A 14422-nucleotide genomic window follows, 5' to 3' on the forward strand; every position below is an offset into this window, starting at 1 on the left:
AATAGAAAAGGACGGTTTCTGTATGTTTTATTGAGTTTGAGTTTCATTTATTTCCACATAATGTAAATAAAATGGTGAATAGCCAAATTACAACTACTATTGTTCACGTTCCCAGAAAAACTACTTCGCGCCACCTTTGAAGGAGTGAAGATGTTTGGCATTGACGAGAAATCATGCAAATGCCTTTCTCACTACGTACGTTCGAAGACCAACAAAGCTCCAATCAGTCCATTGCTAAATCGAGTGAATAAGTGGCATACCAAATAAAACCACAATCAGTGTAAGTGTTCTCGCGTGACACAATGAAACATCATTTGAGATCGATTTGTCTTTTACGCAGATATAATAAATGTCTGATCAATATATCCTCTTTACTGGGTTAAGGGACCATTACTTTGTGCAGAGACGATATCATTTAATTGTGGCCATATATTAACGGTATTATGAGGAATAATCATGGGAGTGGTTCCTCCAAGGACGCGCATAATTAATACGTCAAAACTTCTCCAAAGTTAGATGAAAGAATGGATAAATTACAGGTTAGTATTGAGTATTGGAACGGTCGCAGTTTTAAGGATCGATGACTGTACGTACGTGTGCATATACGAACGAAAGTGTAAATATGTTCCGTTAGCAAATACCTTAGAAGGACATCACAAGGCTTCTATAATTGCAGGTTTTCTTACGGTTAATTTACGAGCGAAGTCTGCTTCAATATATGGGTGTCAACAAGAAGGGAGGAGAGAGGGTCAAGGGGACTTGTGCGGACAAGATTTGGGCAGGGGGAGGCAGTGTGTATATGACCCCTAATTGTTAAACCAACACATAACCAAAAGTAGTTATTAACACAGTATTGACGATGATCACTCAGTCACAGTCTCGATGCAAGGGGACTTGGGTTGAGAGCGGATCAGTCATATGGTCGTTTGGTTTTTCGTGTTGTCTTTAATAACCTCCGTTATACCACTGATAAGGAAATAAGATAAATATTCTAACTCTGGATATTCCTTTTTCATTTCTTCTATCAGAGGTTCAGAGGCTTCTTTAATATTAGGGATATACTGGGAGTCTTTCCACCCGTCCTCAGAGAAGCAAGGATAGTGTGTAGCATAAAGATTAAGGGAAGATCTCAAACCAAATATACTGCAGTAGCTGATTATGATTAGCGAGACATCTCTTTTGGTAAAGTGGAACCCTATCCACATCATAGTTCGTGTTAACAATAAAGTGCTATTTAAAAGAAAATATTACAATTTGATAGTTTCTTCAATTAAGAAAAACCTATGGTATAAACTTTGACATTTTCAATTATTAATATCTCGAAAACTTTCTGGAGGAATCCAAATTTCGGGTAAGCATATTTGTTCCTTCCATCAGTCGAAGGTAACGTTCCCCTTGAACTGTCTTGTTTATTAAATAATTCATGTTGTCTTGAATGAACCTTCTTTATTTTCTAAGCGAATGTTCAACTATTTTGCCAATAACGCAAAATGTAAGGATTTTTACACAAATGACAGTATGTTTTTAAGAGTCTATCTTTTATGTTTATGACTCTATAGCCATTTTGTTTCCAAAAACATAGGCTTAAAATGATATAAAAATAATCTATGGTGTATTATCCATTCAGTCGCGGGAAAGGTTCAGTCGTTTTGCAATCACACGTGAAAGAACATGACAAATCATCAGAATGAACTATTTTACGATTATCCATGTGCTTTTCGGTCTATGCAATCATGTATATGTTATGTTTATATGCTTGAAGGATTACCAAAACAAACATGGATGAAATAAATACAACATGGCATTGAAAATTTATGTTTATTTTTTGCAACTCATGATGAGTTTATGCTGTCATAACGTATTTTTTGTTAATACTCAAAATGCCGCAGTAATTTTAAACGAACTCAGCAACATTACAGTAGCGTAGCAATTTTCCACTGTCACAAAAGCGTCCACATATACTTGATCATCTGAGCTGTTCCTAGCATACACGGCTTCTAAGATATATTGTTCGATTGACTATGTAATAAACAGTTGAGCCACGCCACTGCATTCCCAACCTGCACCCCTCCCCCACAGTGGAAAGTGGACAACATTCTGACTGAGGACTCCATTGTTTTGCTTTCATTGGTCAAATCCACATACCCGAACCTGAACACACCAAAAACAAACGAATTCTTCTGAGGACCTGGGGATTCTTTTGAAATGACTTCTGGGGACTTTTGGTTCAGAGAGGTGCAACACACACACACATACCCAGGCCGTTAAACAAACAGAATATCATAGATGTGTAAAAGCTTTGAGATGGTCACATTTATTCTTGAAATGGTTATAATATCAGTAATTAATGCTGGTATGATTATATTAAAATTGTATATGAATAAATGTTAATGTTAGCTTTTCATCGTTCAAGTAATTTAAGGTGCGATCGTAGTATATTTTACAAGGGACCATATTTACTTCTGGATCAACATCCTTGATTATAATTCCATTTCCATACTTCCCAGACACATAGTTCAATACCGATGCCAATGGTACACGTGGCATAGATGAGTATTCATAACATGTTGATGTGATGGTTAAGGTGTAAAGGACAGTGTAAAGAATGATACGACTTATAGTGAAGCATCCAATTTGATAAGAATTACTTGACGTTTATAAGGTCTGTACTGTGAAGCAATACAATCAATGTTATTATCATAGAAAGCAGAAGTGATGTAAATATAATCAGATTATTTGTATAAATAACTTTACCTACACGAGAACACGTGGCCCCCAATAATTTCGTTGTCTTATCAGTATTGTTCTAGGCTATATAATTATGTCTCTTACTAGTTTCTCCAAACTTATACTTTTAAAAATAAAACCCTTTTTGCATTCATAATTATTTTTCTCGCTTTCTACTGTACTAATCTCTTGTTCTTTACGTATATTTGAATTTTCTTTATGTATGAGAGCTGCACTTTACAGTATAGACTGCAAATCAACGATGGTAAATTGTCTAATTGAGACCAATGATCGATATTTTAACATATGTCGGTGCCAACCATCTGAAATATGAACTGTTAATGCCTCTGTGCTATACTATATACAGATGCGCCAGTTAACGCGACTCTGAAACTCGGTTGGTATCCTATATCACCGAACAAGAGGGTAGTCCCACTCTACCCTGAAACAGGGTCCGTACACACATTTCACATTTTATGTACAGATGGGCACATTCAAGTTGTCATGGTAAACTGAAGTCTTCTGCATAGCAGTAGAACTCAGTTGTGTAGAAAGTGTACGAAGGTGTACGTAAATGTACACTACAGCTATCCGGGGAGACTTCCGCAGGTTAAATTGCCAATGTAAGATGACTGTAGCTTGGTCACAGTATACTGAATGTTTACTTACCTTCTTTATGTAAAGATCTCCACAAAGTAGTTCACTCTTTTACTGGTTTTAGTCTATGAAGCGACTTAACTAGATATTCCTAGTTAATCGAAGTTCACTTCCAATTTCTAGTATGGCTCTGTATAGGCCTACTATGTGTATACAAATCAAGCATTTCAATATACTATTCTATGGTGTTGTACGGCAAAGTAATGATACGTATTGTTTGAACGAAGATTGCGTGTATTCACGTGAGAACACCTGGTAACAGTCAACGATTCCATGGTGTGAAATTATTGATGTGCATAGCATTGCATTAATTAATATTGATCTCACCAGACTTAGTTGAGTGAGGTTTACGGCAACATTAGGGGTTGGGGGAGAATGTGGAGAACGGAAACTGGTTACAGAAACGGAGGCCTATAAGCTTTGTGGTTTTTATCTTTTCCAGTACTTACATCAGATGAATATTTGTGTTTACTCGTAAAACATTACAGTAAGTAGAAGTCAGATGTTGCCAATGTGTACTTTCCTGTCTCTTGTTTTGATAGGTCAAATTTCATTGAGGGCACCGAAGTCAACGATGCGTTTTAGTCAGATTTATGGTTATAAATCCAAACTAATTTTCAAATTTCTCTATAAACTCTGTGTGTATAAAAAAATATATTTCAAGCGAACAAGAAAAAATGAGCTAAATAGTCTTGATGTAGATTTTATCGAATCACTAAGAATCCATGGAGGATAGGAGTTACGATTGGAAAGACGTGACATTTGACCTTGATGTAAACATTGCACATGTTTCAAACTATGCATATACTATAAACTAACATAAGTTAGTAGCACGCATCGTACAGATCACGGAGACCTATGTAAAGTTGATATTGCATCAAGTTAGAAGGCACAATTAAGTTAGTCAGTGGTGCTACATACGTTATTCCGAAAAGCATAGCAGAGTTTTGGGAGGAAATATTAAGTGGAAATTTTGATACAACAAGTTGAAATTTCGGCTTTTAAAATTCGTAGTTTTGAGCTTGTGGGGACATTTTCGAATATTATACGATAAAAAACGATAAAACTTCCGCCGATTTATAGCTCGAAATCTCTATTTTGATAAAGCCTGTAACCCTCGTTACACCAAATGCCTAGCCCGAAACAGTGGATGATTCCCTTTCAGCTTCCGCCCCCCCCCCCCCTTCCCGCCCTTACCACACACGCCATCGAAACAACTCTTATGGCGACTTTCCTAACCCACATCAGTGTTTGATGTACGCCCATCCGTACACTATGAGCTACGTCATTCTACAGACCAGCCGCCTTATATAACGGTCCATGTGTCTCTATCGGTCACTTTTTTTCTCTCCTTTACGCCTGTCTTGATACGTGTTCATATGACGTACATGTTATATATTTTTCTTTCACGTTACCCACATCAATGTTTGATATACTCCTATACGTGCATTATGAGGTACGTCATTCTACAAACCTGCCGCCCTATATAACGGTCCATATGTCTCTATTGGTCACTTTAGTCTTTCTCTCACCCTTACTACTGTCTTGTTACTTGTTCCTTTGACTTACATGATATATATTTTATTTCACGCTACCCACATCAGTGTTTGATATACTCCCATACGTACACTATGAGGTATGTCAGTCCACAGACCTGTCGCCCGATACTCTTTAAGAAGAGTCACCCAGGAAAGAACCTGGGCATGAAAACCAAACTACCAAAAGACTGATTCGCTCTCAACCCCAGTCCCATTGCATCGAGACTGTGACTGTGTGATCATCGTCGGTTGTGGATCACCATTCCCATCGAAAGGGAACAGATACTACACATGATCTTAGCCAAAAGGCCGAGAAGCGACCTGTCGCCCTATATATCGGCCCATCTGTCTCTATTGGCCACACTAATCTTTCTCTCACTCTTACTCCTGTCTAGATACGTGTATATTTGACTTAACATGTTATATATTTTCTTTCACGCTTTGTCCGTTTTTCTAAATTGAAAAAAAACACCGATAAGTAACTCGACCAGAGAAATCAAACAAAAGCCTTTGTTTACAGTTTTTGTTTTCCTTTCGTTATTTTTCTCATTTTCAATCTCAAAATAAAATACAAGGCCCGTTTATGTTTCATTTCTCCATACTACCACAAAATCAAGTCTTTGTTTACACATAATAAGAATAAGAAGAAAAGGGCATGGAAGTCTTGAAAGTTTAGGTTAAATTAACAAAAAGTTAAATGTTTAAGAGCGAAAGGAGCATGATTTTATAATGCTCACTATCTCTCTTTCTCTCTTTTGATAAACGCTTAAAATATCTGGTACATTACTTAACAAAATTACAACATTCTGTGATTTTGTCTTAAAATTTGCAAAACATGTATGAAAAGACCCAAAACTAACGTCCCAACCGAAATTGCAGAAATAAACTTAATAAAACCCGCCACAAAATAAATACAATCGCAAAGCTCTGTTTGTTAGCTTCATTTTGACACCAAAATAAAGTACAGCAACTGCGATGAATGATTTCCTTTACTAAACTAAATCTCTGGCATGCATGTAGATTACTGACTGTGGAATGTTTGACAACTAATGATTAGCTGCAAACAGTATTCTACTATGGGTAAACACAATACCACCAGTTACGTACAAACCTCGACTTACGTTATACAGCCATCATGTTCAACATTGAAGATCATTCTCACATAAAGATTACGGTTGAATTATGATTCCAAGGTTGGTTCGTCGATCTGAATTTATTGAGCTAATATAAATGAGCTAAGAGGGTCACAAAAACTAAACCACAACTTTTGCCTATCAAGGATACCATTGATGAGAACGAAATGTTTGAGAGATGAACTTGCCATGATTCACTCTGTTTATCATTGATTTCAAATGATATATGCATGCTACGGTGGTTTTCAATATAGTTTTTAATATTTTTCTAGTCTCCTCCACAAAGCTAACCAAAGGAAAAAGGTATCTACGAAGAATGTTATAGAGTATAGATCATGGAATCCTCACATGTACAAGTACTCTAAAATCATATGAAAGCTTCGTTTTTCAACGTTCAACAGAAAGTCCTAAACACTCAAATGGATTATCTCTTCTTTTGAAATATTGTTAAAAGTAAAAAAAAAATGAAATATCGACGAATTTTGTATGACAAAGAAGCAGTGCACTAGATTATTCAGATACCGTACGTAACAATTAATGATCAACTCTGTCTATAAATTGAAGAACATATTCCAATTAATGGTCGACTGTAAGATTGCCATAATCTGACGGTTCCAAATTGAGAAATTGAAACTGTTGAGAAATTTAATATGTGCTTTAATGTCAGAAGATGGGAAAAATTGAAACTATATACACAAAGTCAGTAAAAATGCTGAAGGTTGAAATGACAACTTTAAACATAGCCCTAAACGTTAAGTGACCGAACTTATTTCATATTCGGCAAAATGAGAGATAACTCACCATCAAAGATGAAAACAAGATTTCAAATATAAGAGATTTCCTTAATGGAAAGGAAAGTAGAAAATGCGACGGGAACTTAAAACTCGCTCACAACTAATATTGGGTACCACTGTCTCTTACTTCCTTTGTGTGTTGACGCAGTAAAACACAATTATCAATTGTTTGGATGTCATGCTAGGGCTTAACATGACTGTTGAAAACATGTCATGTTAAAGTGTCCACTGTCATTTACGTTTAATGATTAATAATCTATTTAACCACTAGACCGTAGGTAAACAGCTTTCCCAACTTGGATGTTGCAATAAGGAGTTTTTCCGCAGTATCCATTTTTAATGTGGTCACCCAACGGAAATCATCATCTAACTGTCTAGTTGATAGTAACTGTCTCCCATTCTGGCTATACTGCGCCATGACACGCTTTACAGGACCTGATGTTTCGGCTCGCCATAACATGTAGATAAAATCGTTCTTTTCTGAACACACTAAAGGGAACCCAGTCAGCTTCATCTGGTTTTGTGAATTCATATCTTATCTTACTTTCTGATCCATCGATGTCGACTGCAAAAGGCCCTCCTACCGAAAAAGTCACAGATCAGGAAGCTATGACCTTGTATAGTGATATCAAGAGATGCAGTGCATACATCTACAAGTGTCGTCGTGTGACTGTAATTAAACTGACCATCAAATACATATAAATCTCTGCTGTAGGTACCTACTATGATTTCATCTTTCATAGAGTCACTTACTACACAGTACACCAGCCGACCTGCTGGCCAGCTGGTGACGACCTCAGTTATTTTCTGACTGTTCTATGAACCATTACAAACATCGTAAATCCCGATTTCGTTGGGCATGCAAACTGTTACAACTTTGAACTTTGATAAAGGACAACAGAAACGATACGGAGCAAATCCCAGTTCTCTCTCCATTTGATGCTGTCTTTTTTTCCCTTTTCTGTTGATAACAAAAATATGCGAGAATTCATCAGGTTCACAGGCACCAGTGATGACGATATTGCCATCGCCACTGCAAGCCATACCATTTATCAAGCAACCTTTATCCCTGATTCCCTTTACATCAACAACAGACTCTATGTGAGCAATATCTTTTGTAATATCACAAACACTAAAGTCAGATAAAGATTCAAACTCTGGAAAATTCCTTTTTCATTTCTTCTATCAGAGGTTCACAGAGATACAAGATGGCGGTATACTATAGTGCTCCACGTTATTTGGGCTTCGCGGAATTCATCAGGGACATTTACTTACTACTCATATCTGGTGAGATAATCATAATCACTTTTCTCAACTGTTTGTCATCATGAGTCCCTCCCGTCCCCTACTAGAACTAAAAATAAGAATCAGCAGACAACGCCTATACAATGTACGTTAGATTTTGTTAGGCCAGATAGCCTATACAATTCCACAGACGAGGACCATAACCAGGAGCAGGTTGACGACTTGGGCAAGTCTATTTGGGAATCCATGCATCGTATAAAAGATGACCTGAATCGTATTGATCGGGAATTCAACGGAGCTTTGGCTTTGATAAGCACCCGAGTTGAAGTGCTCGAGACAAAAGATGCAGAAACTCAACGACATATCACTGCCTTGGTAACATTAGTTTGCGATTTTGAGAAAGCTAAAGAGACTTGTTGGTAGCTGTAAATAAACAAGAGCGCTTTTCTCGAAAGTGTAATCTTCGCATCGTTGGCTATCCATATTCTGAGGATGAGAATTGTGTTGCTATTTCTAAAGGAGTGCTTCGTGCTGTCGGTCTTCAAGATGCTGAAGTTCTTAGAGCTCATCGTGATTTTGCTTCCCGTCCTAACCAGCAACGACCTAGACATATTTTGGTGCGACTTACCACATTCCAAGATAAACTTACTATTCTACGGAAGCAGCGAACCTCGCTCATCGATAAGGAATATTTTATCACCGACGATCTCACCCATGCTGATTTACTGGAGAAGCGGAAATGGAGTGATCGTGTTTCGCAATTATACTCGGAAGGCATTAAACTGCGACTTTGTCAGGCCAATGGCGTGATCAAAATGGTAAACCATTTAACTTTTCCTAATTGCCATTATGAAGTTGTCTAGTGTTCTCCAGCACAATGGGCCCGATGTTCCTTTCTGGTTATCGTATTAGGCTACTCTGCTGTTTTTCGACGTTGACCCGCCTCTGCTCTAAGACAGCCTATCTCTCAAGGTCAGATTTTTCTGATGGCTGTTTGGGGTTTAGAACTCTTCTTTTTCTTCCTTTCTCTGTTTGCTTTTAACCACTGTATCTATCGTAACTTTATAATTTGTTTGGCCAGCAAAATAAGTTAAACTTCATCATATTAGTAGAAGTACGTAATGATTGTAAGCTTCTTTATTAAAGTCTTTTTGCTGATTCTTTTGTATTATTTGTTACGGTTCTGTAAATAATTTACGGTACCGTAAATAAGTGTGAACAAAAACATCAAAATCAAAATACAAAAACTTAGAAATACTTCCATCTCTTGTTTGCTCATATCCCAAAAATTAAAGTCAGATGGAGATTCTAACTTTGGAAATTTCTTCTTCTTTATTTTGTTTTTCATTTCTTCTATCAGAGGTTCACAGGCTGCTCTAATATCAGGAATACACTGAACGTCTGTCCAATCGTCTTTAGAAGCAAGAATGCAAGAAGTCTTTGCTGTTAAGTTCTCGTACCGTTTAATAACCTGTTCGCAATATTCTCTTATTTGTTTTAGTTCATCTTCAATTTGATTTACACGCAGGTCTTTTGCTGTTGTCAAATTCTTAAAGTGAGCATCTAGGCTGCCAAGTTTTCTTAAGAGTGGGCCCTCAGTTTTATCACGTTTGTTTATAAACTTTTCAGATTCTTTGTCATATTTTTTATTCGCTGTTTTACTGAGTTTATCATATTTTTCTCTCACTTGACTCAATTCCTTTTCCAAACTAAGAGTTATCTGACCGTCGTTAACTCTTCTTCTGCGTTCGATGTGCTCTAAACCTCTTTTTCGTTCCTTAGTACATTCCGCAAGTTGATCTTTAATCTTGTGTGTCTGATGTTTGTGCTGATTTTTAAAGCCTTCTGTCTTTATTATTGTAATTCTATTCAGCTTCTCTGCAGTAGTTTGTATGCTCGTTTGTAAGCCGTATAGTTGGCTTTTGTATTTGGTTAATTCAGCAAGTTCTTGTTTCAGTAACTTTCTTTCACATTCTGCTAGTTCATTTACGTCATGCAGGTCATGACCTTTGTGCTTATTATATGTACAAGCCGAGCACACCGGTACATTTCCGCAAGAACTGCAGCATAATTGTGCTTCTTTTTTTTCATGGATATGGCACCTGGGGTCTTCCGTAAGTGACGTTAATTTATCCAGTGTCATATTCTTTGCTTCCATATTATCCAATCTCAAAATGTGGGTTTTGTGATCTATAAACATTTTACTGATGACGTGAACCTTGCAACATTGCTCACACAAGTAGTCCCTGCACTTAAAACAATAAGCTGAAACTTCTGTATTCTTGAAGCAGCTTACACATTTCTTTAAATCTTTATTTTCAAAAGACTTTTGCAATTGTATGAACTCAAGCATACTATTCATATGGAAGTCGGTCTTGAAATCGTCAACCCCCTTTTCTGGTATCACGTATTCCTGTTTACACAATGGACACTTGAGCTTTCCACCAGAGCTTGCTTGAATGACTGTCTTCAAGCAATTTCTACAGTATCGATGAAGACATGGTAACTGTTTCGGTTCTTTATATTGATCCAAGCAAACAGAACACAGGAAGAAGTTCTCTGCCAGATTCGTAAGAGAAGTTGACGAAGCCATTGAGCTTGATTTAAGAGATTTCTGAAATTTATAAAATAGAGAGATATTAAACCTATTGGGGTAATATTCTTGTTACATTAATTTCAATCACTAAAATGATCCAATAGTTTTAGAAAAAGTCAACCTTGTAAAAAAAGTATTTTTCGGTATACTTGCTGTAAATGCAGTAACATTGTCTAGCTGTGCACAAACTCATTTTCTTGCTTGTATTGGATCAAATTGCGGTTGAGAAGGAGAGGTGGGCTGGGAAGGGGCTAAGGTGCCATCTAGCCATACAAATTTGAATTTGCACAACTTTAATGGATAACCTTTTTAATCTGAATAATTTCCAAAGACGAATGACCAACAATTGTCGGAGTATGGAGCGGGTTCAGACTGTATGGTCTGGGGTGCAGGCCTTTCTCTTTTTTTCTTATCTTTTTTATTTCCTCGTGGAATATATATATATATTGCAATACAAAGTGGTGCACTCCACCATAATTTTGACATAAAAAGGAAAGACAGTCTCATCCATAGTAGTGATACACTGCGTCAATATCTGTGGTGTGTAAGAATATTAATAGTTACAAAGGAAGAAGTGTGTGGGTCAAAGAGCAACGGTTTAGGAGGTGAGGGGTGATGGATGATGGATGAAGGGTGACGGTTGAGGGGTAAAGGGGTGAAGGGTGAGGGGTAAGGGATGAGGGGTGAGGGATGAGGGATGAGGGATGAGGGGTGAGGGGTGATGGGGTGATGGGGTGATGGGGTGATGGGGTGATGGGGTGAGGGAGACATTGTAGGTTTCTGGTAGTTTTATATTTCCATTCAGTGTTCTGTATTCAACAATCGACGATGCGTACACTATAAGATGGTTGTATTTTTAGTTGGAAGTATGTTCCAGTTTTTTTTTTTCGTGTATCCTTGTAGGGTTCATCGATATCGTTATACTCATTCAATGATAACTACTCCCTGACAAAATCCACAACATATGGCCTTCACCAATCTTTTAATACTATAAGGGCATCTTACCAGCTCTCATGTATGCATACATCTATATACATCCCCTTGCTAATGTATATCATACGTATATGTACGGCAGTCATTACGTAACCGTCATTTCTCGTATAATTGACGATTTAACATTTTCTAGCATCTATACGATACCCGAAGAATATTTAGATAGAACACCGGGTTATTGTCATTAATATTATTATTTAGATTTGATAAACAAAGAGAAAAAGAGAATGAAGAGAAATGTAACAATCCACCTAAGAATTATTGCATTTTCTTCGACTTTTACCCAATCTGACATTTGCATTAATCAAGCGATCTCGTGGGAGTAGTCAAATACCAGTGGATAATATTAAACAAATTTGTATTGTAGTGTGAAAAGTATCTAGTACATTTTCCCTGACAATAGAAAAGGGCGGTTTCTGTATGTTTTTTTGAGTTTGAGTTTCATTTATTTCCACATAATGTAAATAAAATGGTGAATAGTTAAATTACAACTACTATTGTTCACGTTCCCAGAAAAACTAGTTTCGTGCCACTGCTGAAGGAGTGAATATGTTCATTGACGAGAAATCATGCACATGCCTACATCACTACGTACGCTTTGAAGACCAACAATTAACGGTCCAATCAGTACATTGCTGATTCTGTATTTTTCTACGTCAAGTCGCACTTTAGGGCCTGTGGAGCAGAATTTATCCAATCCTAAACTATGGCAACGTATGTTTCGAACGAATAAGTAACATACCAAATAAAACCACAATCAGTTTAAGTGTTCTTGCGTGACACATTGAAACATCATTTGAGATCGATTTGTCTTTTACGCAGATATAATAAATGTCTGGTCAATATATCCTCTATACTGGGTTAAGGGACCATTACTTTGTGGATCCCGCAGAGACGATATCATTTATTAGTCACCTTACATTTACGGTACTATGAGGAATAATCATGGGAGTGGTTCTTCCAAGTACAAGCACTGTTCATACGTCCGAAACTTCTCCGATGAGATGAATGAATGGATAAATTACAGGTTATTATAGAGTATTGGTACGGTCGCAGCTGTAAGGATCGATGACTGTACGTACTTATGCATATACGAACGAAAGAAGTTTAAATATGTTCCGTTAGTTAAGACCTTAGAAGGACATCACAAGGCTTCTATACTTGCAGGTTTTCTTACGGTTAATTTACGAGCGATGTCTTTTTCAATATATGGGTGTCCACAAGAGGGGAGGAGAGAGGGGCAAGGGGACTTGTCGGGCGAAGATTTGGGCAGGGAGCGGTGCACTTTACAGTATAGACTGCTAATCAACAATGGTAAATTGTCACATGAGATCAAAGATCGGATTTTTTAACATTGAATGTGAAACAATATGAAATATGAACTGTTAATGCCTCTACGCTATACTATATACAGATACGCCAGTTAACGCGACTCCGAAACTCTGGTAGTATCCTATATCACCGAACAAGAGGGTAGTCCCACTCCTTGAAACAGGCTCCCAACACACCTTTCACATTTTATGTAAAGATGGGCACATTCAAGACAGTCGTTTTCATGGTAAACTGAAGTCTTCTGCATAACAGTAGAACCCAGTTGGATAGAAAGTGTGCGAAGGTGTACGTAAATGTACACTGCAGCTATCGGGAGACTTCCGCAGGTTAAATTGCCAGTGTAAGAGACTGTAGCTTGGTAATCAGTATACTGAATGTTTACTTACCTTCTATAGGTAAAGATCCCCACAAAATCGTTCACTCTTTTACTGGTTTTAGTCTTTAAAGCGACCTCACCAGTTTTCCCTACTTAATCGAAGTTCACCCCTTCCAATTTCTAGTGTGGCTCTGTATACTATGTGTATATAAATTAGGCATTTCGATATACTATTCTATGGTGTTGTTCAGCAAAGTAATGATACGTTATGTTTGAACGAAGATTGCGTGCATTTCACGTGAGAACACCTTGTCACGGTCAACGATTCCATTGTGCGAAATCGTTGATGTGCGTAGCATTAATTAATAGTGATCTCACCAGACTTAGTTGAATGGGGTTCACGGCAACATTATGGGTTGGGGAGAATGTGGGTAACGTAAGCTGGCTTCAGAGATGGAGGCCTTGGGGCGAAACTTTGTGGTTTTATCTTTTCCAGCACTTACATTAGCTCCAAATCAGATGAATATTTGCGTTTAGTTGTAAAACATTATAAGTAGAAGTCAGATGTTGCCAATGTGTAGGCCTACTTATCTCTCTTTATTTTTTCTCTTTTTTTTTTTTTGATAGGTCAAATTTCATTTAGGGCACCGAAGTCAATGATGCGTTTCAACCAGATTTTTTCTTATAAATTCAAGCTGACTTTCAATTTCTAGAAAATATGCAACATTTCAAGCGAACAAGAAAACGAGCTTAATAGTATTGATGAAAATTCTATCGAATCACTATGAACCCATGGAGGATAGGAGTTACGATTGGAAAGACGTGACATTTGATCTTGATGTAAAAGCTGCACATGTTGTAAACTATGCATATACAATATACTAACATTAGTTAGTAGCACACAACGTATAGATCGTGGAGACCTATGTAAAGTTGATGTTGCATCAACGAAGTAAGAAGGCACAATTAAGTTAGTCAGTGGTGCTACATAAGTTATTCCGAAAATCGTAGCAGAGTTTGGGATGGGGGAGGGGGTGGGGATAAGGGCGGTGCTTTGTGGTTTTGATTATTTCCAGAACTTATCTCAGCTT

At 37.3% G+C, this 14422-nt stretch overlaps 2 protein-coding genes and 1 pseudogene across 2 annotated transcripts in view; all 3 read right to left on the reverse strand.

Moving 5' to 3' along the window:
• Positions 1–3522, reverse strand: part of LOC139984583 (E3 ubiquitin-protein ligase TRIM33-like) — a 9118-nt gene extending 5596 nt beyond the window's left edge. Inside the window, exon 1 of the mRNA XM_071998532.1 lies at positions 3397–3522. The gene's annotated coding sequence lies outside the window, so the exon portion shown is untranslated. The remainder of the gene's footprint in view (positions 1–3396) is intronic.
• Positions 3523–5144: 1622 nt separating this feature from the next.
• Positions 5145–5243, reverse strand: LOC139957860 (U2 spliceosomal RNA; annotated as a pseudogene).
• Positions 5244–5437: 194 nt separating this feature from the next.
• LOC139984584 (uncharacterized) lies at positions 5438–13611 on the reverse strand. The gene is made up of 2 exons (XM_071998533.1): positions 13402–13611; positions 5438–10708 (listed from the first exon to the last, which is right to left on the reverse strand). Exon 2 carries the CDS (start codon positions 10685–10687, stop codon positions 9263–9265), a length of 1425 nt encoding a protein of 474 aa, XP_071854634.1. The 5' UTR covers positions 10688–10708; positions 13402–13611; the 3' UTR covers positions 5438–9262.
• Positions 13612–14422: the final 811 nt, after the last annotated feature.

This window comes from Apostichopus japonicus, chromosome 17, assembly GCF_037975245.1.
Source record: "Apostichopus japonicus isolate 1M-3 chromosome 17, ASM3797524v1, whole genome shotgun sequence".
Classification (NCBI taxonomy): domain Eukaryota; kingdom Metazoa; phylum Echinodermata; class Holothuroidea; order Aspidochirotida; family Stichopodidae; genus Apostichopus; species Apostichopus japonicus.